The sequence below is a fragment of the Cervus elaphus genome, chromosome 13, assembly GCF_910594005.1.
Source record: "Cervus elaphus chromosome 13, mCerEla1.1, whole genome shotgun sequence".
Taxonomy (NCBI): domain Eukaryota; kingdom Metazoa; phylum Chordata; class Mammalia; order Artiodactyla; family Cervidae; genus Cervus; species Cervus elaphus.
In genome coordinates this window covers 10,449,355-10,474,804 of record NC_057827.1, presented here as the reverse complement: position 1 = coordinate 10,474,804, position 25,450 = coordinate 10,449,355, and the positions used below count along the sequence as shown (strand labels likewise).

General features: G+C 48.7%; 1 protein-coding gene and 1 long non-coding RNA gene across 3 annotated transcripts in view; one reads left to right on the top strand and one right to left on the bottom strand.

Moving 5' to 3' along the window:
- ADAMTS17 (ADAM metallopeptidase with thrombospondin type 1 motif 17) overlaps positions 1-16,049 on the bottom strand; it is a 393,159-nt gene extending 377,110 nt beyond the window's left edge. For both annotated transcript variants that reach the window (XM_043922552.1, XM_043922553.1), the window contains exons 1-3: positions 15,876-16,049; positions 15,093-15,463; positions 4,456-4,609 (exon numbers count right to left, since the gene is read on the bottom strand). In XM_043922552.1, coding sequence (XP_043778487.1) covers positions 4,456-4,609; positions 15,093-15,463; positions 15,876-15,954 — 604 coding nt within the window. In that variant the 5' untranslated portion in view covers positions 15,955-16,049. The remainder of the gene's footprint in view (positions 1-4,455; positions 4,610-15,092; positions 15,464-15,875) is intronic.
- Positions 15,133-24,876, top strand: LOC122706947. Its single transcript, XR_006344509.1, has 3 exons — positions 15,133-15,263; positions 17,655-17,777; positions 24,505-24,876. It is a non-coding gene; the product is annotated as an uncharacterized LOC122706947 (long non-coding RNA).
- The last annotated feature ends 574 nt before the right edge of the window (positions 24,877-25,450 follow it).

The window sequence follows — 25,450 nt, the reverse complement described above, 5'->3', positions numbered from 1 at the left end:
TGTGTTCTTCAGCAATAACCCTGAGAAGTAGACAAGATTGGCATCATATCAGTGCCGCAGATGAGAAAACAGAGGCTGTTGTGGGCTGAACTGGGTACTCTAACCCTCAGCACCTTTGAATGTGACCATGTTTGAAGACAGGGTGTTTAAAGAGGTGATCAAGTAGAAATGGGGTCATGAGGTTGGGCTCCAACATTACTCACATTAGAGATCAGGATACAGATACGTGCAGACCAAGAGACCACGAGAGGACAGAGGGAGAAGACAGCCACCTACAAGCTAATGAGAGGGGCCGCAGAGGACACCTACCCTCTGATCCCGTGGCCTTGGAGTTCTAGATCCAGAACTGTGAGGAAACAAGTGTCTGCTGGTCACGCTGCTGGGCCGTGGCCGTGTGTTCCAGCAGCCCCAGCACACCAACACAGGGTACGGAGATGCCGAGAGACCCTTCTGGGGTCACAGGCAAGGGGGCGAGAGGTGGGCCTCCAGCCTCCCTCTTCTTTCTCCTCAGGAATAATGATTCTAAAGTATCAGGGTCTCTTTTCAGACCTAATATTTTATATATGAGTACATACTTAAAATACTAACATGAAAAACGCAAAGTACAAATTTAATTCCACTTCTCTTGGCTTCTTCTTTCACTTAAGATGCAGAAAAACATGGAAGATCATCACCACCATTGAAACAACAAAACCACTGGATAAACGACAAAACCATATTTTGCTTTACACACTGCAGACCTGAGGTCTCCAACGACTTTAGAGGTGACAAATGTCGGAGGGACTGAGCCCTTCCCACTGAGCAAAGGCCAGCAGCCAAGTGCACCCCTGGGACACAGGTGGGGTGAGGCGTTGACAGGCATCTGACAAGGGCTCGGTGAAGTCAGAAGGAGCCAGCCAAAGTCTCACCCACCACATGGGCTAGGAGGAGGGACTCAATCTGGATTAGAGGTGCCTGAATCTACTCCACCAGACTTGCACCTGACCTACAGGAAGTCAGGAGAGGATGGAAAGCAGAGTGACATCTCCACAGTCAGGTGGACTGTGTGAAGCTCTTACACTCCTGCCGCAAGACATTTGAAACCAGGGGCGAACCAAAAGGAATTCAAGTCATAATCCAAGTCAACCCACCCGAACTCCTGATTAAACAGAAGGCTTCAGCTCCTCATCCTAGAAGAGATAAGAGCTCCTTATCACCAGAAGAGAAGCCAGCTAGGACAAAGCTGTCAGATACAGAACCGCCGTGGCCAAGGCTGACCTGAGGTCCAGCCTCCTATTCTGCTCCTCAGCTCCAGGGGCCCATGGCAGTGACGTCATTTAGTGTTTAAGCCAGTTTGATTTCTGTCATTTCCAACCAAATGAATCTAAAGTGACACAGAGCACAACTTCCAACCAATTTTTTTTTTTAGAGTATATACAGGTATTATTACACATGCAAATTCTTGCATAAATTGACAATACACAATTTCTGAGTCATTATGATATCTTCTGAACACTCACTAAAATTAACTTTAGAATGCTATAAATGAATGAAACAATACTATAAAATAACTGCACTATTTTTAAAACAATCATAGCAAAACAAATAATAAAAGTAGACATCAATGACTTCACAGAATGGCACTGTTGTGTCTGTGTTCTAAAGAGCCCACCACCATGCAAAACACTGCAGTATTCCTATTTTGACTGTGCCTCATAGAAAAATAGTTTTATTATTTCACAATCTACTTCAACCATCCACATGTTTACATCTACCATAGTGAATGAGAAGAGATTCAAATTGTTACTTAAAAACCATGAAAGTGCTAGTGGGAAGATTCTAAACTGAATCTGAATGAAGAGATTAAAATAAGCATAGCAGGCAGACAAAAAGTTTTGAAGTCAAAATAACCACTCAAAAAAATCAAGCATCATTTCAAAACATCCAAAGTACCATTTTAGTGTTTGAGAGTAGCCAAAAATATTTTCAAATACTCATGCTCACCAAAAAAAAAAAAGAAAGAAAGGAAAAGGAAAAAAGGCTCACAGGCTCCATATTTTCATGCCAAGTTCCAAGCTGGAGTGATATTTTATGAATTAATTTATAAGGTCCTAAAAGAAGCTATAAAGGAAATAGGATCTGCCTGTCCCCTCTCTGGAAGCCCCGAATCTTTTAGCCTCTAGCCTCTGAGCTAGAAATGCAGCCTCTGTGGTACAAAATAGAAGGCAGTGATTCCTCCCAGGTGTCCTTTCCTGTGTCAGCCTCTCTGCCCCTAGACAATATGGTGGTTTACCTAGACTCAATCAGCAGACCAACTGAGTGCTTCACGGAGGAGAAAGAGTTATCAGACTGCTCCTCACCTGCCTGGGCCAGCTGCCCACCTGCAGGCCATGTCCAGGGCTGGGACAACACAAGATCAGTGAGAAGGCACATGACACTGATGACTGCCATGCTCGGCCATAAAGAACATGCTCCCACGGGAAACCATGAATTAATCTGATTACTCTTTCCAGGAAACATCAAGAATGTATTCTGCTGGCGTCCCAGTAAATTAATTTTTCCAGTTTCTAAACCCGCAACATTTAAAAGTTAATCCAAACTAGATAGGGCCTAATTAACTGCTTATTAGCTAAGCCTCTGAGAAGGCCTGTTGTCTTTCTTCACACAGCAACAAAGTTTACTGAGTATTTCACACAGAGCAAGAAGGACCAGAAGCAAAATCTATACTTTTCTCCTAAGTCTGTGTTCCTACCCAAGACAGACCCTGAGCTGGCATCACCTTAAAGAAACACGTGCTCCTGCATGGCAGAGCATGTTGATGAGAGATCTGGGGGCTGGGAAGAGGATTATTTTTTAGGCAAATTCAGAAATTTCTCTCTGCAGCCTTGCATGACCACTCTTGTTTCAACTTAATTTCCATCACATCCTCCCTTACCCTGGCTTTGCACATTTTATTTCCTTCACTAAAGGCAAAACAGTCTCTCAAGAGTGCCTCCATACGAACCTTGGGGACAAAAATGCAAATACCAGCACAATTTATCATATTGTCAGCAATCCTTGGTATCACGGCCCCAAAGAGGATGGCAGCTGGTAGTCAGACAAATATTCCATGATACCACCCACAGGCACCCCAGGTCTCTGGTCAGTGACTAGCAGCTGAGCAGCACTGGCTCGAGTAGAGGGAAAGTAAGAATAAAACATATTTGCTCTTGGCCCTGCTTGGTGGTTCTCACCTGAGAAAGCCCTGCTTCCAATGGTCCACAGGTGCTATTACTCATGTTTAAAACGTCTGAGTGCAGCAGTTCTCAGCGCCAGCTGAACATTAGAACCACCTGGGGAGGTTTCAAATTGCCAGATGCCCCGGCTGCATCCCAGACCAATGAAAGCGGCTCTCTGGGGACAGGACCTGGGTGTGACTAGTTGTTAAGGTGCCCCAGGTGATACCAGTGGACAGCCAGAGTTGAGAACCTCTGTCTCCAAAACAGTATTTTCAGAGCAGATGCAGAAATCGCACAGATTTAGAATGATCACTAGTCATTCACTTTGAGAGGAGAGAGAGAAAAAAATGATCCACCAAGGCTGACCCAAAAGGGAGGAAGCACCACCCGTGAGCAGTAGACTATCATCTTCTTCAAGGGACACCGACAGGCAGACGGCTAGTGATCCAGCACCGTGAGAGGTCCTTAAACACCGACGGTAATCCACAGGCTGTCCAAACAGAGCCACAGAGTACAAGAACCCTGGGTTCTCAGCCCAGACTGCTCATCAGAACCACCTTTAAAAACACACCCAAGTCACGCCCAGACCAATTAGATCAGGATTTGAGGGGACTGGCTGGTGCACACCACTTTTTAAAACAATGGCTCTCACCCCTAACTTGATCAGATTTACCTGGCCCCACCGCCATGGTCTCTGATTCAGGCTGGGCTGGGGAGGGGTATATGAGAACACGCAGTTCCAACAGACTCCCTGGTGATGCTGGTGCTACTGGCCCAGGGCTCACACTTCGAGAACCACTGTTTCCTAAGCTCCCCAGCTGACTCTGATCAGTGCAGCCAAGACTGAGGACTGCTGTATAGAAGAGCACGCTCGGGCCAAGGTGTGCAGGGAAGGAATTACTGGAGCTCTGCCACCAACCTTGGGCTTGCCAACGATAAGCCACTGAGGTTTTTCAAGCCTCAACTTGCTCCTGGTCTATAAAATTGAGATATAACAAAGAGAGCCACGGTTCTTTCTACAAATGCCTTTTTCAAAGGGCTACTACACATGAAACACTGATATAAATACACATGGAAAGGAAAAGAAAGTGGCCTTATGGGCAATAAAAAAAATAGCTTTCAAAACACAGGAAAGCTAAGTTCTTGCTCACAGGATTTCAGTACATTTGGAGACACATCAATGGGGATGGTCTAGGGATGCTTGACAGTATCAAACGGGCACGTGCTGTGAGTCATTCACGCTGTTTCCCAGACTCACCTGTGAGGACCTTGCAGAGCTGCCCTGGCATCTGGGTCTCAGGAGAGGGGCTGGGTGTCAAGGACCACTTGCGGCTGACCAGATGCTCTTGTCCCTGGGAACTGTTGAGGGGCTGGATGAGCACCTGCTCCTGCCCAAGCTGGATGAGGCCAACCTGCCCAGAAAGAGAAAAGCAGACATCGGTCATCCTCACTCGCACCCGTGCAGGACCAGCGGCAGAGGCTGGGGAGGCCACCCCGCCGAGGCCTGGGCCCACTCTGGGACTGCAGCTCTGCAGGGTCCACGAATTCATGGAGCCCAGGAATGAGCTCGTGTGTGACCCAGCAGTCGTGCTGGGGATCAGGCGATGGAAGGCAGAGGCTGAGGCACAACAGCACCCATTCTCTGTGTTCACTTTCAAAGATATATTATTCTGTTTTTGTTTTTTTAAAAAAAACTTATTAAACTATTTTTAAGGCATCCCCCAAAAGTCAGCCTGAGGAGGTACCTCCAAAAGTGTTGGGAATGAATGACAAATATATCCTGAATAAGAAAAAAAAGTATATATATATATATATATGTATATATATAAATATCCCTAGGGATCACTGTTTAGACTACTTAGAATCACTCCTTAGACTATTTAGAATTTTATATAGAAACTTATCCCTGGGGATTACCAGAATTAAAGAGGACGGAGTCAGGTCTTAGTGTTAATAGTTTGGTGATAGGACATTTGTAGATTTTCTTCAGTGTTTCAAGAGAACTTGGCAGAGTACCTAATGAATTAGATTTGGGTTCTAATTTAAAGTACATCAGTGATTTAGACCTGTAATTTTAAAATCTTACCAGGTTTGTAAGCAGTATCAGAATGTATAAGAGAACTTAAGACTTCTTTACAAGACTAGTAACTCGTTATTTATAAGAACCATTTAAGTTCTTGCAAAGGATTTATTCTTTAATCAGACTACAAAAGAACTTGAAAATGAAACTGAATATGCTAAATTTCTAAACATGGTTTTAAAGGTTTAAATGTTGTTCATCACCAGATTTGTAAACAGGATCAAATGTTATCCAAAAGTTCCTTAAAAAGAATTTCAAAAACTTGCTAGATTATAATGATAACATGATTTGTAAATTGAACAAAAAACTTAAAGACTAGGATTCTTAACTTGCCGCTTTAATGGAGTGACTATTAATTCTTAAAAACATATACACAATGCAGAGAAGTTTTCCCTTCATTTGGAACCAATGTTGACAGCATTAAAAGTCTGCCCTCCTTCCCAGGATACTTGCCACTAGCTTCCCTCTGAATCATCAACAAAACAAGGTAAACCTTCCACAAGGAACCTGAGTGGGTATTATCCATGTTTGCCCGCTGGACCCTGCAGCCCACAGACCCTGCTCTGGGTTCATTTGGGACCACCTCTGCCAGCGCAGATTCGGGAGATAGAGCCAATCTGTCTTAGGCGGTCATGGACATCCCTGCTACTCTCTCCCTCCACACTACTTTCTAAAAGCTGTAAACATACTAAAGCAATGCCTCTCAAACTCCAGTGTGCATCAAAATCACCTGGAGGGTGTGGATGCTCACCAAGAACACTCATTTCTAACAAGTCCCCAGGTGATACTGCGGCTGTAGGCCTGAGGACCACACTTTGAGAAGCACTGGTCTCCACCACAGCTCAGCAATTCCTCCAGCCTCAGGTACAAAGTCTACTCACACCAAGGGATACAGACTCCTCTACCTTCTGAAAGGATGCATCGATACGAATCCTTTGGAAATAGATCAATTACGAAGATCGCCTACAAGTTTTAGTCCCCAAATCACAGGGTGAGACCATACTTACTGCTCTAAGCAGATTGCAAGGTTTCCATTTCATTAGAACTTCTGCCAAGAACAACTCAAGAGATTTTACTGCCCAAATAAAACTGTCTTAAAGTGGTACTGCATGACCTGCCGGGAAGCACGGCTTTCTCCCGTCTCCTTTGAAGTTAAAACCTGAGTCTGTTCACTGTGACACTTCAGGGAGGTGGTTGTGGGGGGCAGTGCAGATCCCCACCGGAAAGCCTCAGGGCAGAACCCCTGGAGAACTGTCAGTGGAAACGTCCATGGTTGAAACAAAGTTGGCAGATGGCCCCACATGGAAGGAGGCCATGCTCCCTGGAGGACACGCTCCATCCTGACAGGGTCCCAACCTCCCAAAATGCTCAGGCTGCGGGAGGGCAAAGCCCCCCTTGTGTCTAGCACTTTCCAAGCCAGTTATCCTCCCCTCAGCCCAGCGTCCGAGCCGCAGGGTCAAAGACCAGCTAGCCAGTAGTTCTGACTGACACAGCACAGAGAATCTCACCATGGTACAAAGCCTATAGGCACGTGCACACACACACACACACACCAGACACACACATAACCACGGTCCCACCTCCTGGTGGCGTTTTTGCCTTAGAGGGTCATTTTCACAGGGGCCCACATGCTGGTTTCAACTACTCAGGAAAAAGAAAAGCAAAATTGGTGAGACAGACACATGGGCCAAAGACCTGTACTCAACTGCGCTGTCACGCGCTCCCTTGGGCCCGGAATTTCAAGCAGGCCTGTGGCCAGAACGAGCACCTGGAGGGGGCGCAGGGCACAGCCCACCTGCCCAGAAGCCACCACGAGGAGGGACTCGCCCCTGCCCTCCCCAAGCGCCGCCAGCGGGCACCCTGAAGCCTCACCAACACCCACTGGGTCATCGTGGTGATAAGACGGTCTGTGAAAAGTGCTGTCTCCACCATCACCACCCCCCTCCCTGCCACAGACACACACACACATAGACACACACATGCAGAGACATACATATACACAAATACACATACATACATACATATACACATATACATGTACACACATACACACAGACATACATGTATACACATGCACATATATACACACAAGCACACACATATACACACACATACACACAAGCACACATACATATACACACATGCACACACATATACACACAAGCACACACATACATATACACACATGCACACACACACATACACACACAATCCAGCACAGGGGGAAAAACCTGTCAGCCCTTTCCCTAACCATCCTCTCCTGCCCCTTTCCCTACAAAAACCAGTCCCCTTCGCTGGCACTCTGTGTCCCAGCCCACTACCCACTGTGTTAGAGGGCATCTGTCACAGCCCAGGGCATAGTTTGTGCTTTTGAGGCAGGATCAGAATTATGCCTCCTTATGTTTCCAATGTCTGCCACAGAAGACTGACTCAAGAAAAATGTGAGTGAACGGGACTGTACTGGGATGGATCAAATGAAACGGGCGGAACAGCACGCACTGGATAGGCCGGCGTGGGCTAGAAGGCCCCAGCACAGCACTCTCGCAGCCCTGCGGCTGCGGTCCTATCCCCAGCTGCATGCTGCTGTCGCCTGGCTGGTTCTGAGAACTCCTAAGGCCCAGGCCCCACTCCAGGCCATGTGAGTTACATCCCTGGGGGTGAAACTCAGGCACTGGTGTTTTTTTAAGCTCACTGGGAGACTCTGATGCAGCCAGGGTCAAGAACCACTTTCCTAGCTTCCAGCTGGCTGCAGGAGAGGCGGCCACCTCCCGCGTCGATCCAGCATCAGGAGGTACCCTGGGCGCGGGGCAGCTGCACCAGCCTGGGCCTTCCTGATGAGGCATTCTGCCCTGTGGCCCAGGAGCTGGGCAGGGCGTGCTGGGTTTGCATTACTCCTCTGCTCACCGAGAAGTGAGCCACTGGGAAGTGCTCTTGCAAGGCCTCCCTGTTCCACAGATAGCAGCAAGGAAATGCCTCAGATCACAGTATACACAAGAGTGCTGCAGACCCCATCTGAAGGGGACTGGACTCCACTGGAAGACAGGACTGGAAACCCAGAGGCCTCTGGCTTTTAAAGGAGACAACAATCCTCGATGAAATGAAAAGAGAAATCTTACATCTTCTAAGATTTGGTATCCTACTAAAGAAGTTTGTCGAAGTTGCTCAGTCGTGTGCGACTCCGTGATCCCATGGACTGTAGCCCACCGGCCTCCTCCACCCATGAAATTTTCCAGGCAAGAGTACTGGTGTGGGTTGCCATTTCCTTCTCCAGGGGATCTTCCAGACCCAGGGATCAAACCCAGGTCTCCTGCATGGCAGGCAGATGCTTTACCTTTAAAGAAGCTTGGGGCAAATAAAATGTATCAGGTGTAACCTGATATTACAAAAGTTCTGAGTGGTTCCCTTTCAGTTCCCTTTGTTCTGGAAGCTGGCTTTGAGGGGTTTCAGTGCTGCTTTAAGAGAGCATTATAATCTGAGTATTACTAACCCCACCCCACCCCCTGAAGCAGGACTAGCTCTCCCTGCAACCAGAAAAATGAATGAAGGTTAGAAAGGTTTGTAACTTCCTAACATTAGCGAGACTTCTTTGCATAACATGAAAAATGCATTTAAGAAACTCTGTTGCATGCATGTTCTGGAACCAGCTGATGCTGGTGACCTCGCCATCCTACAAAGGCCGCACGGGGACTTCAGTGCCCAGGGAGCCTTCCAAGCCTCTCCTTTTCAGGAGGCCATGGCTCCTGGGTTCACTGAACCGGGCCTTCGGGGGCCTCCTCCCCGTGCAGCGGGTTGGAGAGGAGAGAGCAAGTCTGCTCTCAAGAAGGAAAAACAGTCCTGGGGCTGCAGGCCCTGCTACACTGGCCTCAGACTTTCGGGGGGGGGGGGGGCGGCTCAAACCTGTCCCAGAAGGAGCATCCCTGATACAGCACAGGCATGAGGGGCCTCCCAACCTCTACAAGGAGCCCCCCTTTCAGGGTCACGTTGCTGCCTCTGCAAACGTCAATTGGTCTGAACACAGATTCTCCGTCTTTACTCCAAAGTCGCCCCCGCCCCGATTCCACCACTAGACAGTCAGTCACAGACCCCCTCCTTCAGACCCCTCTCATGCAGCCTTCCTCTCTGCTTCCACCACCCAAGCCTTGAGGCCCATTGCCTTGCCCTTCCAAACGCCCCCTGCTCCTGTCCTCCCCACACTGCTCTCACCAGGGGCTCCCTGGTCAGCAGCCAGAAATGCCCTCTCATGGTCTCCAGGCCAGTGATCCTCAAAATGGTCCCCGACCAGCAGCAGCACCTGAGAACCTGTCAGAATTCAAGCTCTCGGGGCTGCCGCCGGATGGATCAGAAAACCTAGGGGATGCGGCCCAGCACGCCAGGTAGCAAATGCTGCCGGGAACGCCGATGCCAGCTCAGGGCTGAGAACCACTCATAAAGGATGAACCCTGCGTGGGCACCCTGGTCCGGCCTCCTCTGTTCCACACACCTGTCCGTTCAGTCCGCCCCCACCTCTATCCCAGCTCGCAGGGCCCTGACTTAGGGAAGGCCCTGGCCCGGAGACTCTGCCATCTCTGCTCCCACTCCGCCCCACTAGACCCAGAGCCAAGCCCACCCCACTCTGCTTCCTCCTGCCCAACACCCCCTCCCCACCCCCACCCTGCAGGCTCAAGAGTATGATCCTTCCCCTTCGAACCTTCCAAGACAGGGCCCCACACCCTACTTCTGAGGCTCACTGGGAGCTACCAGAGGGTCCTACACACGGCAGGTATATGATAATGATCTGCTCATTCAGTCAACAGCCTTGACTGGGTGGTTGATCTATAAATGGAAAAGTCTGGAAACAGCCTGTGGGGCAAGAGAAGAAATGTGTTTCCAATACCTTAACATGCCAGTCTCTCACTAACTGATTTCAGACTCTATCTTACTTCATTCTATCGACAGCCACGCAAAGCCAGTGTTATTCACCCTGTATGACTGCAGACAGGGGCATTCAAAGGAGGTAAGTGACTTGCTCAAGATCACAGCCCAGAGCAGTCTCACTTCCAAAAGAATATGGGTGTGATGGTGCACCTGTGAGCCCGTGTGCAGAAGCACGCACGGGGAAGGTGCTGCCTCTGAGTGGTTCCCCAGGATGCACTGGCTGCAAAAACATCTCCTATTCCACATACCCAAGGTCTGCACTATCTCAGAATTCAGGAAATAAGCTCCAAGAATGCCATCAAAGAAGACACCTTCAGTTCACCATCCCATCTTGTACTTCTTTTTTAACAAGTTGCCAACTAAATACAAAGTTCAGATGGGAAAATCTAGCTACGTACCCTAGGTAAGTAACTAGATAGGCCAGGTATTCAAGGTTACGGTCATGGGCAGCCTGATGCTCACGAGCGGTGGGTACAGTGAGTGAGCAGAGTGAGCATCCTTCCAGAGGAGCTGTTGGGAGGTCTTAGAATTCTATGCTCCAACTTCTCCCCTTCAATTCCTCCACATCCCAAATTTCACAACTGTCTTTTCCCTCCTTGCTTTCCTTAACATCCAGTTAAGACCAGTTGAGACTGGTCCTTTTCACAAAGCTTTAAAAACTGTTTTATATTTTCCAAATATATTTATGCTGTGCATGATAAATTCTTCAGTAACATTAACTGATGAATGACTAAGGGCTGCGTGCCTTCCCCACACCTGTATCAATACCATGATGCAGGATAACCTGGTGTGACCTCCACACCACACAGCTTTTGCCAAGACTGCTTCCTACTCAGCTATAAGTGATCAAATAATCCTGCATTTAAAAGCTGGGCAATTTTGTGGTCAATGAAAAGTGAGTTGGGCAACTCTAAAGGGAGAGGCAGCAACCTCCCAAACTGGCCCCTTCATCACTGATATCACGCTGCCCTCTTGAGAGCGTGGGCCCCCAACTCTTCTAAGCCACCTGCTGACTGCCTGGCTGACCTCAGTTCCACCCCATTCTTATCTGGACCACATTTCTTCCCCTGTGGGAACGGTGAGCACTCTCCCAAAAGAAAGTGAAGTCGCTCAGTCATGTCCGACTCTTTGTGACCCCATGGACTGTAGCCTACCAGGCTCCTCCATCCATGGGATTCTCCAGGCAAGAATACTGGAGTGGGTTGCCATTGCCTTCTCCAGGAGATCTTCCTGACACAGGGATTGAACCCAGGTCTCCCACATTGTAGGCAGACGCTTTACCATCTGAGCCACCAGGGAAGTCCCACTCTCCCAAAAGCTCCTGAGCAGACTGGAAGGAAGAGCTATGGGAACTAAGAGTGTGGGGAGCACACGGGTAAGGGGCTCCCGCCCAGGTCCTGCCCTGTGGTCAGGCCAGGCCGGCTGGCCCATGGGGCCCCAGTGACCAGCCTGGGTGAGACAGACATAAACCAGCATCTCTCAGAATGTGGATGTGACTCCAGAGAAGGTGTCCTGGGACCAGCCCTGACCTCCTGTTCCTCCTGGGTGGCCTGGAAAAAGGGCCATACCCCAGAGCTCCTGGGCGTTGCAGGTGGCCCCAGCATCTTGCCCACAGCGCACCCCCACAGGCCACAGCCCCAGCTAAGAGGCGGGCATGTTCCGGCCGAGGACTTCCCTGACTCAGTGCTCGTGAGGCAGGATGGCCCCTGTCCAGCAGACCAGACACTCCGCCTGTCCGCCCTCCTCTCCTCACACGTGGGGACAAGAACAGCCCCTCTGTCCTCTTGCTTCCGACAGGCAGCACTGAGCCTTTTCAGAGATGGACACTCACTCTGTCTCTGCCATTCCACCTCCACTGCCTGCTCTGGTGCATCTCAACCCAAAGTTTCTTCAGATTCCGCCGGCCTTCCATGATCTGGTCCCATTCACAGGAGGCAGCTGACCCAAACTCACATAAATCCTCTGGGAGTGAAAATACCTTCCTCGTGTGCCCAGAGTTCATTGCTTTGAAGTTATATACAGTTACAGAAACTTCCCCAAACCTATGTTATGTCTGAGGACTTCTCTGAAATGTAAATAAAATGAAGATGCATAAATGTAAACCAATTAATACTTGAGCCCATGGTCTCTGAAGATCAAAAAAGGCAGCTTACACAGCTTTTCAAGGTAAGACAGAGAAGGGAAACGCCACAGACCCCCACCTCTGCCCACTGTCAAAAAGTGGGGCTCCAAGGGTGGAGAGCAAAACGGAGTGTGAGATTTACTTCCCCTGCCCCCATAAATAATTAAGGAACAATCTATTTTAATCATGCATCTCCTTCAAACAGGTATCAAACGTCTCGGGGGACAGACAGCTCAGGGAGCGGAGCCCGCACACCCGTCCCTGCAGGCAATGCTCCTCATTAGGCCGTTCCGGAGATGTGAGATGCAGCAGGTTTAATTCAAACTCAACACCAGCATAAAATTTTATCGAACATATCCATGCCCACCTGTTTCTTTACTGTCTTACAGCTGCTTCTGCACTCAAACGGCGGTGTTGAGTAGTTGGGACAGAGACCGCATGGCCTGCAAAGCCTGCAGTGTTTACTACTTGGTCCTTTCCAGAAAAAGTTTGCCAACCCTGCTCTACATGATTCTTCAGACACAGCGAGGCTTTGGAATGCTCCCAACTGTGGGCACCAAAACTCATCTACAGGGCATTATTCCTTCCCCCATTCCTCATGGTTGAGCCTGTGCTGAAAAACACACAACACCTGAGTGAGATCTCCATGGTCCAGAGGGGCTAACACAAAGTTACCGCCCAGCGGAACTGTCTTAAGCGCACCGAGTACCAAAATCAAAGGTGGGGTGTGATGCGAACCTGGTTAGCCTACATTCCTGCTGCTTTCTTTTCTAGAAGAGCAGGACCGCTCTGCCACCAAACAGGTCCACTCCAAGTCACCCAGCAGTCTCTGAACCCCTGCCCTTCCTCTATGGGGTGTATTAGAAAGAGGTGTCCAATGTCCAGCTTACATGAATGGGATGAACAAGGCAGACGAAACCACAGAAGTACGCATTTAAAATCTAAAGTCTTAGAGGGGCCCCCACCACAGCTGGCGCATGCTTAACGCAGCCTCTTTGCCTGTTCCTTTATCTAAAGCACAGCGCCCTCACATGGTGCTGAAGGGAAGGGCAGTCCTGCTGCAAACCTGGAGGACAGAAAGGAACTCTCACAGCTCAGAGCCATGTGTGAAAGGGCCCAGCACTCACTCCGGGAGGACTTTAAATCAGTGTTATCCAGATATCCACTCTCAGCGCCTTCGCAGATAGCGCCTCGCTGGAAACTTTACACCAAGAAGTATAAACTCTGACCTCTACAGAAACTCACTAAACCGCAGCAAATGGGATTCAGATGTTTCCATGTTCAGTACAGTGATGTGACCTAGACTTTAAACACTTTGGCAAAAACAGGAAAAATGATGTGGGCCTTCCAGTCCCTCCCAGAACATGATACAGCCTTGACCCGAGTCCTTCAGTGATCTGAGCCTTTCTCACCCTACTTAAGCCTCCTCACCCACAGCTCATACTCCCCGCCGCTGTTCCACACTAGCTCCTACCAGGCCCCTCCACAGTCCCTTTTCCTCATTTAACCAAAGATGCCAATTTCTCCAGTCCAGCAAATGGAGATCACATTCTTATCGGAACTCAAAAAATCCTACAAGGGGAACTGGTAAAGGCCAAGTTAAGGGAATTACTACCTAAGTTCCCCTACACTGCTGGGAAGAGAGCAGTCTTACATAAAGACTCTGACCCTCAGGGTTTCTGACCTTTGTGGCAGATTCATGTCAACATGTTGCACGCTATGTGGGTAAGGGTGGGAGAATTCTAGAAGGTGAAGTGGGGAAAGCAGTTTCCTGTGCCAGGAAAGGACAGACACAAAGGAGTATCAGAAACCACTTCCCCAGAAGATAGAGAAGCATGTTCTGTGCCCATCTCAGGCTGTGCCGGGTGGGGGCAGGCCATCTGCCAGCCATCTGTGCCCCTTGGGGGCACGATGAGAAGCTGAGAAGTGTTGTTTGGGCACCAATGTAACCAAGTGAGCCAGTGTGCAAAGGCAGGGCAGAGGTGCCAAGGACTTCCTCCCTCCCTCCGAGCACTCCACAGGTGTGGCAACCACAGGAGGGGTGGGGGGGGGTAGGGGCAGATTACTGCCACATCCAGAGAACTTCCAGGGACAGAGAGGGGCTTATCACCAAGGTCAGCATTCCTCAGGCCTGGCTGAGGGTAGGTGCCAACAAATGCCTGCTTGCAGCATAAGGTAAAACTATTAGGGACACCTTCCCTTTCCTCGCTCCCACGTTTTAACTACGAAGAGTAGGTTAGCGGCCTGTCCGGGGACCCCTCCAAATATCCTTTCCTGGGTAAAGACTCAAAATTACAGAAAGGAGGCCAATGCTTGACTCCATCCCCAATTCAAGAACAGAGGAACTGTATACATACAGATCGGTGTTCCCCGTGACACGCACACAGCACACCTGTGCAGAAGCGAACAGGGCTCTCTCTACATCTCGGCCAGGTGCACGTCTCAGTCTAGGGGCCTGATGGATTTCATCTGGGCCGGACCTGTGCTCCCGGGCAGGCTGCAGCTATCTCGCTGTGCACCCCACGTCGGTGCTGGCCTGACGCAAACGCACCCCTGAATTTTCAGGACTGAAAGCGGTGGATAATGAGATGACTCCCCTTTCTTGCCCTCTGCTCCTAGACCCTCTGGAAGGTTGGGGGTGCTCCCTCCTGCCAGCGGCAGAGCACACCGGAGGGGAGGCCCCACCGCCATCCCAGCCCTCCCCGGAGACCTCCCTTCACCCCCACCCTTGACGCCCGGACAGATGGCCAGGCAGACCCGGAGGTGGCAAGGGCTGTACCAGGCCGCCGGCGGCGCCGCAGGCGCTGAGCGAGACGATGGAGCCGGGGTGGCCGAGCACGCTGCCGGAGTAGAAGCACAGCTCGGCTGACCGTCCGCGGCGTCCGCCTGCGCCGGCCTCCTCCACCTCGAAGCCTCCGGACAGGAAGCGCAGGTCGCGGCGCATCTGCAGGTACAGGTCGCGCCCGAAGGCCGGCAGGTGCAGCAGCAGGGCGCGCTCCCCGAGCCGGGCGCGCGGGGCTGCGGGGGGCGCGCGGGGCCGCCGGCGCCTGCGGGGCCCGGGGGCGCCGGGCAGGGGCGGCAGGTGCACGTCTTCCAGGCGCACCCGCCGCGGGAGCACCACCTCCACGTCGGCCGCCGCGTCGCCGACAGCTGCGGGGAGAGACGAGACGCGTCAGCGCGGCGGGGCCCGCCCTCCCGCCCGCCTGCCGCTCACGGGGGCCAGCGCCGGGCATCCAGCGCCAGCGCGGTCCCGAGACGGCGCCCTCGTCCCGTCCCTCGCCCGGGCACCTCCGCGCCGGCCAGCGCCGCCGCCCGGGCCCCGCGCCACTCCGGACGCGGCCGCCCGGGCCCCTCCGGGGACGCGGCGCTCGGGGGAGCCGGACCCCCGGCGGCCGCCCGGAGCCGAGTCCTCCGGCCGCGGCCCGCGCCCCCTCGACCCCGCGGCTGTCCGCGGCCGGCCGCCGCGGCGCGGTCGCGCAAGCAGGCGGAGGCCGCCGTGGAGGGCAGGCGGAGGGTGGCCGCGGGAGGCGCGGGCGAAGGGGCGGCGGGAGCGGGGCGCTACCTGTGCCCGTGTCCAGTCCCCACAGCAGCAGCAGCAGCAGGGGCAGGGCCAGGGGGGGCAGCAGGGCGCCGTCACACATGGTCCTCGGGAGCAGGCGCCCCCCGCGCGGCCGCGGCGGAGCAGGAGCGCGCGAGGCGGCGGCGCCAGCCGGAGTGAGGCTCCCCAGCCTTCGGAAAAAGCAATTAGCGCTGCGGACAAACCCAACGTGGTAAATCGCAAGCCCCGCCTTCTTCTCGGGAGGCGGGCAACGATTGGACTCCCGCTTTCTCCCGCCCCGCCTCCCCCTCGTCGATTGGCTGGGGCGGGCCTGACCCAGAGTGCGTAGTTAGGTTGTAAGCACTTTCTTACACGTGGTTTCTGGGCAGTTGCGGGAATGGGGCACCAGGTGGCGCAAGGGAGCCGCGTGAAGCCGCGCAATCCCGGACCACTCGGAGAAGACTCCTGACCGATGTTCAGTTTGTCCCCGTATTTGGAACTCTGTTTCCCTGGAAGACAGGCCAGAAATTGTCTAGCTTTAAGGGACTTCACCCATAAAGGCATACTATCTGTGTATCTAAAGTAAAATGAGTTTTGGTTGTTTGTGGGAGAGCAGTTTCGTGCACAAGGTGTGCAACTTTGCACCTTAGAAGAAAAGCTATGACACCTGTGGTTTTTCCAGTAGTCATGTAGGAATGTGAGAGCTGGGCCATAAAGCAGGCTGAGAGCCAAAGAATTGATGCTTTTGGAACTGGAGAAGACACTTCCCTTAGATTGCGAAGCGATTCAACCAGTCCATCCTAAAGGAAATCAGTCCTGAATATTCATTGGAAGGACTGATGCCAAAGCTGAAGCTCCAATACTTTGGCCACCTGATGTGAAGAACTGACTCATTTGAAAAGACCCTGATGCTGGGAAAGATTGAAGGCGGGAGAAGAAGGGGACGACAGAGGATGAGATGGTTGGATAGCATCACCAACTCAATGGACATGAGTTTGAACAAGGTCTGGGAGATACTGAAGGGCTGGAAAGCCTAGCATGCTGCAGTTCATGGGGTCGCAAAGAGCTGGACACAACTGAGTGACTGAACAACAACTAGTTACATTCAAGGCAGTGGTGTTTATGCAAAATCTCCACACCTCCTGTTGTCTTTATCTTCACAGAAGTCAGTGTAACTGGTGAGATCACACCCTCTGACAGACTGAGAAACTGGGGGAAAGAGAGCTTAAGGAGCTTACTAACTTACCCAGTGAGTTCCTGTCAGAGCAAGAGCTGGAATTGTGGTCCAGACTTCCAGCCCAGTGCTGCTCACTACAAACAAGAGCCCTCCCACACAAGCAGTAAGGAATATTTTCTGGTTTTACAGATTAGGAGACAGGCACAAAGTGGCAAAGCCTGGACTTGAACCCAGGTCTTCCAGCAACAGAATGACTTCATTCTTTTCCTCAGAATATAACTGAGGTCTTCAGGAAAGTTGGCTCCTTTAGTTTCCTGAGGAGCATCTTGTAGAAACAAAACAGAATGAATTGATATGCAGCCATTCTCAGTTCTCTCTCCTTCTTTTCCCGTCCTACCCATTTTTGTTTTCTCAAAGCGGAGGGGCTACAGCACTTCTCTTGTACTCTGCGGAGGGCCTCTCAGAATCTAAAATGTATCACAGGATTACATGTCATCAGAAGGGATCCAGAGGTGTACACTATCCAGCTTTCATGACAATTAACCCTAGGAGTGGACTGTGTCACTGACTCTTAATAAAGCCCAGCACTCCCACCACTGCTAACTCATCACTTTGTGTTTCCCCAGGGCGTGGTGGCTGGAATCCTCTCCTGTTTGTCCACTCCACCCTCCACTGCTCCAGGGGCTGCCACTCATTGCTGGGCATCTGAAGCTTCTGGAAGTCTCCACACACATCCTGCTCATGGCCAGGTTTGGAGCTTTTTCTCTCCTCTGATAGCAGCCTCAGCCAAATCAAAGTTCAGCATCATTTTCTGGTGGAACAAGATATCCTGGTGAGCTTTTTGATGCAGTTTTGTTGGCCAAAGTCCTGCCCTTGAAAACCAGGGAGTAGCAGCCCCATCGCCTTTCAGGAACAGTCCTGCTGTTGGAACCCACCTGAGTTTGCCATCATTAACCTATCAGATAGTCAGCGGTCTCCAGTCCTTTTGGCACCAGGGATCGGTTTCATGGAAGATAATTTTCCCACAGGCGGGATGGGGGGAGGGCAGAGGGGAGATGGTTTGGGGATGATTCTCATAAGGAGCATGCAACCTAGGTCCCTGGATGAGCAGTTCACAGGAGGGTTTGCTTTCCTACAAATGCCACCGCTGATCTCACAGGAGACAGAGTTCAGGTGGTAACACGAGCGATGGAGAGTGGTTGTCAACACAGATGACGCTTCCCTCGCTTGCCCACCTGACACTCACCTCCTGCTGTGTGGCCTAGTTCCTACCAGGTGGGGGGCCCCCAAGATAGGTGACCCTCAAATGCGTTAGTCTGTAGGGACATGGAACCTGAAGCAACAGCAAGGTGACATTTCATCTTCCAGCCTATCTGAAACATAAGAACTTGGAAATATCTTTATTTCTCTTGGAAAAGAGATTGGAGAGGACACTCTCCTGCCCATGGATAGGGGTGTACATTGGTGCAGCCAATTTGAAGAACAAATAGACAAACTGTAGTCAAATTTAACATGTACACACCCTACAACTCTGCTGTCTGCTCTGGTTAACTACTACAAACTGATAATGTGTATAAGAATGCTCATCAGACCATGTTATTAAGAGCAAAAAATTTTGCAAAAATCTGAAGGTTAATCATTAGATAAATGGCTAATAGAGCCCAGAAATAAACCTGTGCCTATATAATCAACTAATATTTGACAAGGAAGCCGAGACTACTCAAGGAGAAGAGATAGTCTCTTTAATATATGGTGGTGGGGAAACTAGAAGTCAGTTTGCAAGAAAAATGAACTTGGACCCCTGTCTGACACCACTCACAAAAAACAACTTGAAATAAATGTAAACCTTGAAATGGTAAAAACTTGTAGAAGAAAACACAGGAGAAAAGCTCCTTGGCATTGGTCTTGGTAACAATTTCTTAAATGACAACTAAAGTGCAAGAAACAAAACAAAAATCAACAAATGGCACTGTATCAAATCTCAAAGTTTCTGCAAAGCAAAGGACCCATCAACAAAATGAAAAGGCCACTTACAGAATGGGAGAAAATATTTACAGACCATACACCTGATAAGGGTTTATTATCCAAAATATATGGGATATTTATACATTTCACTAGAAAAAAATAGCCGTCCAGTTGAAAAATGGAAAAAGACTCTGAATAGTTTTCTAAAGAAAATGTCATACAAATGGCCAACAAGTACATGAAAAAATGTTCCTGACTAACCGTCATGGAAATGTAAATCAAAACCACAATGAGATATCACCTCATACCTTTTAGGATCAGTCAGTTCAGTTCAGTCATTCAGTCCTGTCTTGACTCTTTGCTATCCCATGGACCAGAGAGCATGCCAGGCTTCCCTATCCATCACCAACTTCCGGAGCTCACCCAAACTCATGTCCATTGAGTCGGTGATGCCATCCAACCATCTCATCCTCTGTCATCACCTTCTCCTCCTGCCTTCAATCTTTCCCAGCATCAGGGTCTTTTCAAATGAGTCAACACTTCGCATCAGGTGGCCAAAGTATTGGAGTCTCAGCTTCAACATCAGTCCTTCCAATGAACACCCAGGACTGATCTCTTTTAGGATGGACTGGTTGGATAGCTTTGCAGTTCGAGGGACTCTCAAGAGTCTTCTACAACACCGCAGTTCAAAAGCATCAATTCTTCAATGATCAACTTTCTTTATACTCCAAATCTCACATCCATACATGACTCCTAGAAAAACTATGGTCTTGACTAGACAGACCTTTGTTGGCAAAGCAATGTCTCTGCTTTTTAATATGCTGTCTAGGTTGGTCAAAACTTTCCTTGCAAGGAGCAAGCGTCTTTTAATTTCATGGCTGCAGTCACCATCTGCAGTGATTTTGGAGCCCCAAAAAATAAAGTCAGCCACTGTTTCCACTGTCTCCCCATCTATTTGCCATGAAGTGATGGGACCAGATGCCATGATCTTAGTTTTCTAAATGTTGAGCTTTAAGCCAACTTTTTCACTCTCCTCTTTCACTTTCATCAAGAGGCTCTTTAGTTCTTCTTCACTTTCTGCCATAAGGGTGGTGTCATCTGCATATCTGAGGTTATTGATATTTCTCCTGGCAATCTTGATTCCAGCTTGTGCTTCCTCCAGCCCAGCGTTTCTCATGATGTACTCTACATTTAAGTTAAATAAACAGGGTGACAATATACACCCTTGATGTACTCTTTTTCCTATTTGGAACCAGTCTGTTGGTCCCTGTCCAGTTCTAACTGTTGCTTCCTGACTTGCATACAGGTTTCTCAAGAGGCAGGTCAGGTGGTCTGGTATTCCCATCTCCTTCAGAATTTTCCACAGTTTATTGTGATCCACACAGTCAAAGGCTTTGGCATAGTCAATAAAGCAGAAATAAATGTTTTTTCTGGAACTCTCTTGCTTTTTTGATGATCCAGAGAATGTTGGCAATTTGATCTCTGGTTTCTGTGCCTTTTCTAAAACCAGCTTGAACATCTGGAAGCTCACGGTTCATGTATTGCTGAAGTCTGGCTTGGAGAATTTTAAGCATTACTTTACTAGTGTGTGAGATGAGTGAAATTGTAAGGTAGTTTGAGCATTCTTTAGCATTGCCTTTCTTTGGGATTGGAGTGAAAACAGACCTTTTCCAGTCCTGTGGCCACCGCTGAGTTTTCCAAATTTGCTGGCATATTGAGTGCAGCACTTTCACAGAGTCATTTTTCAGGATTTGAAATAGCTCCACTGGAATTCCATCACCTCCACTAGCTTTGTTCATAGTGATGCTTCCTAAGGCCCACTTGACTTCACATTCCCGGATATCTGGCTCTAGGTGAGTGATCACACCATCGTGAATATCTGGGTCATGAAGATCTTTTTTGTACAGTTCTTCTGTGTATTCTTGCCACCTCTTCCTATTATCTTCTGCTTCTATTAGGTCCCTACCATTTCTGTCCTTTATTGAGCCCATCTTTGCATGAAATGTTCCCTTGGTATCTCTAATTTTCTTGAAGAGATCTCTAGTCTTTCCCATCCTATTGTTTTCCTCTATTTCTTTGCATTGATCACTGAGGAAGGCTTTCTTATCTCTCCTGGCTATTCTTTGGAACTCTGCATTCAAATGGGAATATCTTTCCTTTTCTCCTTTGCTTTTCACTTCCCTTCTTTTCACAGCTATTTGTAAGGCCTCCTCAGACAACCATTTTGCCTTTTTGCATTTCTTTTCCATGGGGATGGTCTTGATCCCTGTCTCCTGTACGATGTCACGAACCTCCGTCCATAGTTCATCAGGCTCTCTGTCTATCAGATCTAGTCCCTTAAATCTATTTCTCACTTCCACTATATATTCATAAGGGATTTTATTTAGGTCATACCTGAATGGTCTAGTGGTCTTACCTACTTTCTTCAGTTTAAGTCTGAATTTGGCAATAAGGAGTTCATGATCTGAGTCATAGTCAGCTCCCGGTCTTGTTTTTGCTGACTGTATAGAGCTTCTCCATCTTTGGCTGCAAAGAATATAATCAATCTGATTTCGGTGTTGGCCATCTGGTGATGTCCGTGTGTATAGTCTTCTCTTGTGTTGTTGGAAGAGGGTGTTTGCTATGACCAGTGCATTCTCTTGGCAAAACTCTGTTATCTTTTGCCCTGCTTCATTCCGTACTCCAAGGCCGAATTTGCCTGTTACTCCAGGTGTTTCTTGATTTCCTACTTTTGCGTTCCAGTCCCCTGTAATGAAAAGGACATCTTTTTTGGGTGTTAGTTCTAAAAGATCTTGTACATCTTCATAGAACCATTCAACTTGAGCTTCTTCAGCATTACTGGTCGGGGCTTAGACTTGGATTACTATGATATTCAATGGTTTGCCTTGGAAATGAACAGAGGTCATTCTGTTGTTTTTGAGATTGCATCCAAGTACTGCATTTCAGACTCTTTTGTTGCCTATGATGGCTACTCCATTTCTCCTAAGGGATTCCTGCCCACAGTAGTAGATATAATGGTCATCTTTTAGGATGTCTATTATCAAAAAAACAAGAGAAAACAAATGTTGGCAAGGATGTGGATAAAAGGAACTTGTGCTCTGTTTCAGGGAATCTAAATTGGTACAGCTATTATGGAAAACAGTACGGAGAAAAAACTTAATGGTACTACAACATGATCCAGCAATTCCACCTCTGGGTATATATCTGAAGGAAGACATTAAATGAAATAAGTCAGTCACAAAAAGACAAATACTGTATGCCTCTGCTTATATGAGGATATTAGGTGCCTAGAGTAGTCACATTTACAGAAACAAAGGGAGTCTAGTGGTTACCAGGTCCTGGGGGGAGGGGGAATGGAGAGTCAGTGTTTAATGGGAACAAAGTTTCGGTCTGAGAAGATGAAAAAGCTCTCAAGGTGGATGGCGCAATGGCTGACCAGCAATGTGAGTGTAACCTAATCCCACTGCACTGTACACTTCAGATGACTTAAACGGTAAATTTTACGTTAGGTATATTTTCCCAAAATAAAAAAAAAAAAAAAATTTGCTTGAAAAAGGAAATCACTACTATTTGCTATGATCCTGTTTCATCTTAACACACAAATTTCCTGGTCTTAATTTTGTGAAAGAACAGTGCTTAATCTCATTTCACACATGGAAGAGGGCTGGGAGGGATTAAAAGCAAGACAAACAAGCAGATCAAAGCCCTACAGATGGAAGTAGCAGTTTAAATCTGATGTAAGGGAAGCCTCTTTTTTGTCTGGGGGGTCAAAGCTGTCCATTGCACTCACAAATGAGAAGGATCCTGAGTTTCCAGCTTGTCTTCTGCTTTCTGTGAACTTCTAATTCTGGTGTCAGATCACACTTCCGACCGTGTTGTCTGGAGCTGACTCCCCAGCAGTCAGTTATATTGATTCTCATGGCCTCTTGGATATTTGGATGCTGGTCACCATCATCATGACTTCTACTGTTGTTAATGAAAGTAAGACAGTCCCCAAAGCAGCACAGACTCTGCCAAGAGACACCATGTTCAAATGTCAAACTTAGAAATAGAGGACCAGGGACTTCTTTGGTGGTCCAGTGGCTGAGATTCTGAGCTCCCAATGCAGGGGGTCTGGGTTCAATCCCTGGTCGGGGAACTAGAGCTCACATCCTGCAACTAAAGACCCTGCATGCTGCGACTAAGATCTGGCACAGCCAAATAAATAAATTAATTTTTTTTTTAAAGAAAAAAATAGATGGCCAAAGACACAGACTGTGCAGAGCACAAAGAGGACTACAGGCACGTCAGTCAAACATGACCCTCCGTTAATTCCCCCCACTGACAGCTTTCTTGAGCAGATAATTGATGGCTCCAGGTGCCATGACTCATGTGCCAACTTGATCTGTATGTAGGTGGAAGAAGGCCCTGTGTTCCAGATAGCACTAGGCATTGGTAGGGTGCTGAGGAGAGAGGGGTATTCCACATGACATCCTCCTCTTGGAGACTAAATTCACTTGGATTTTGAGGCATCCTCTCTTGGGGACTTCCCTGGTAGCTCAGAGGGTAAAGCATCTGCCTGCAGTGCAGGAGACGCAGGTTCGATCCCTGGGTCGGGAAGATCCCCTGGAGAAGGAAATGGCAACACATTCCGGTACTCCTGCCTGGAAAATCCCATGGACGGAGAAGCCTGGTAGGCTACAGTCCATGGGGTCGCAAAGAGTGGGACACAACTCAGCAACTTCACTTTCACTTTCTCCCTTTCTTTCCTGGGAACCAGTCGGATGCCACATCCTCTCCAGCAGGGGGCGCCCAGCATCAGTTCTGTCTTCCCACGCCACATTTGGTCCCAGCTCTGTTTGTTCCAAAGTCCTTTTCCAGAGACACAGAAGTACAGAACAGACTTTTGAACTCTGTGGGGGAAGGTGAGGGTGGGATGTTTCGAAAGAACAGCATGTATATTATCTATAGTTAAACAGATCACCAGCCCAGGTGGGATGCATGAGACAAGTGCTCGGGCCTGGTGCACTGGGAAGACCCAGAGGAATCGGGTGGAAAGGGAGGTGGGAGGGGGGATCGGGATGGGGAATACATGTAACTCCATGGCTGATTCATGTCAATGTATGACAAAACCCACTGAAATGTTGTGAAGTAATTAGCCTCCAACTAATTAAAAAAAAAAACAACTAAAACTAAAACAAAGTCCTTTTCCAGACTTATATTTTGCCCTTTGCCTGTTGACCTTGGATCCTCCCCCAAATTCAGCTGCTTGGCTAGCAGCCTGGTCCCCAGGTGAATATGGCCAACCTCTCCCTGTGGGGTCTCCAGTCTCCTCCCTGGTTTCAGAACTGTGGTAGTGTCAGTTTATTATGAAAAGTACCCTGGCTACATGAAGCCATCCCCGCCTGACTCAGGCCCCTGTTCTGAAATGACTGAAAATTCTAAGTTACCACTCTTCTGACCAACTATCTTTCAGTATAACTGTTACTAGTCCTCCCCTTTCCTAACATCCTGGCTCTTCCCTTCCCCTAGACTGTGCTTCTGAGGTCGCAGCCTGCCTTGGAGTGAGTGTCTATAGCCTTGAAGTGTCCTCACTGTTGAAAAGACAACTCCATGCTTACGTCCTGCTGAAGGTCAGCGGAGGCACCATCTAGCCAGGAGACAAGCCTTGCAGCCTGCATGTCCGAATGAACAGGATAAGGGTCTTCAGTGCTAGAGCTCACAGCTTCATCCCAACCAGCTCCCCTTGATGAGGATGATTGAGAAAAGCAACGTATTTCTCATTGTTTTGTAAAGCGCCTTTCTCTTTTCCCGTGTCTTTCTCTTCTTTTAGCATTTCCTCTCAAGATTCCCTTCTTCCTCTCCTAGTCCTTTCTTTGCTCAAAGAAGTCACCTTCTCTGGTATACTAGGCTAAAATGTAATGCAATAAAGACTGAAAAATGGGATAGACACAAATTTGTATTTGATTTTAGCAAATGGTAATGGCTGAAATTGGAATGATGATAGACTATTCAATATGAGATTGGATGACGGTAAACTTGGACAAAATTCACATTAGATTATATGATGTTTTTAAAATATATCTGCTAATTATAACCCCCTATCCTTCAACAGGTGGAATCTAACTCTTCTGCTTTGAAAGTGCAGAGGAAGGATAGAGAAAGACTCACTGACTTGCTTTTAATGAATAGAATGTGTTAGGAGTGATGTTTTGTGATTTCTGGGGGTACGTCATAAACAGAATACACCTCTGCCTGTTCATCTCTAAGATTACTTACTTTGGAGGAAACCAGTGGTATGAAGACGCTCAACAAGCCCTGTGGAAATACCCATGGAAAGGAAACCAATATGATAGAATTAACAAATAGCCAGGTGATAGAGCCACTTTGGAACCAGATCTTCCAGACCGCATCAAGCTTTCAGACGATTTTAGTTCCCAGCCCTAAGATTCTACCCAGAACATTGTGAGCAGAAATA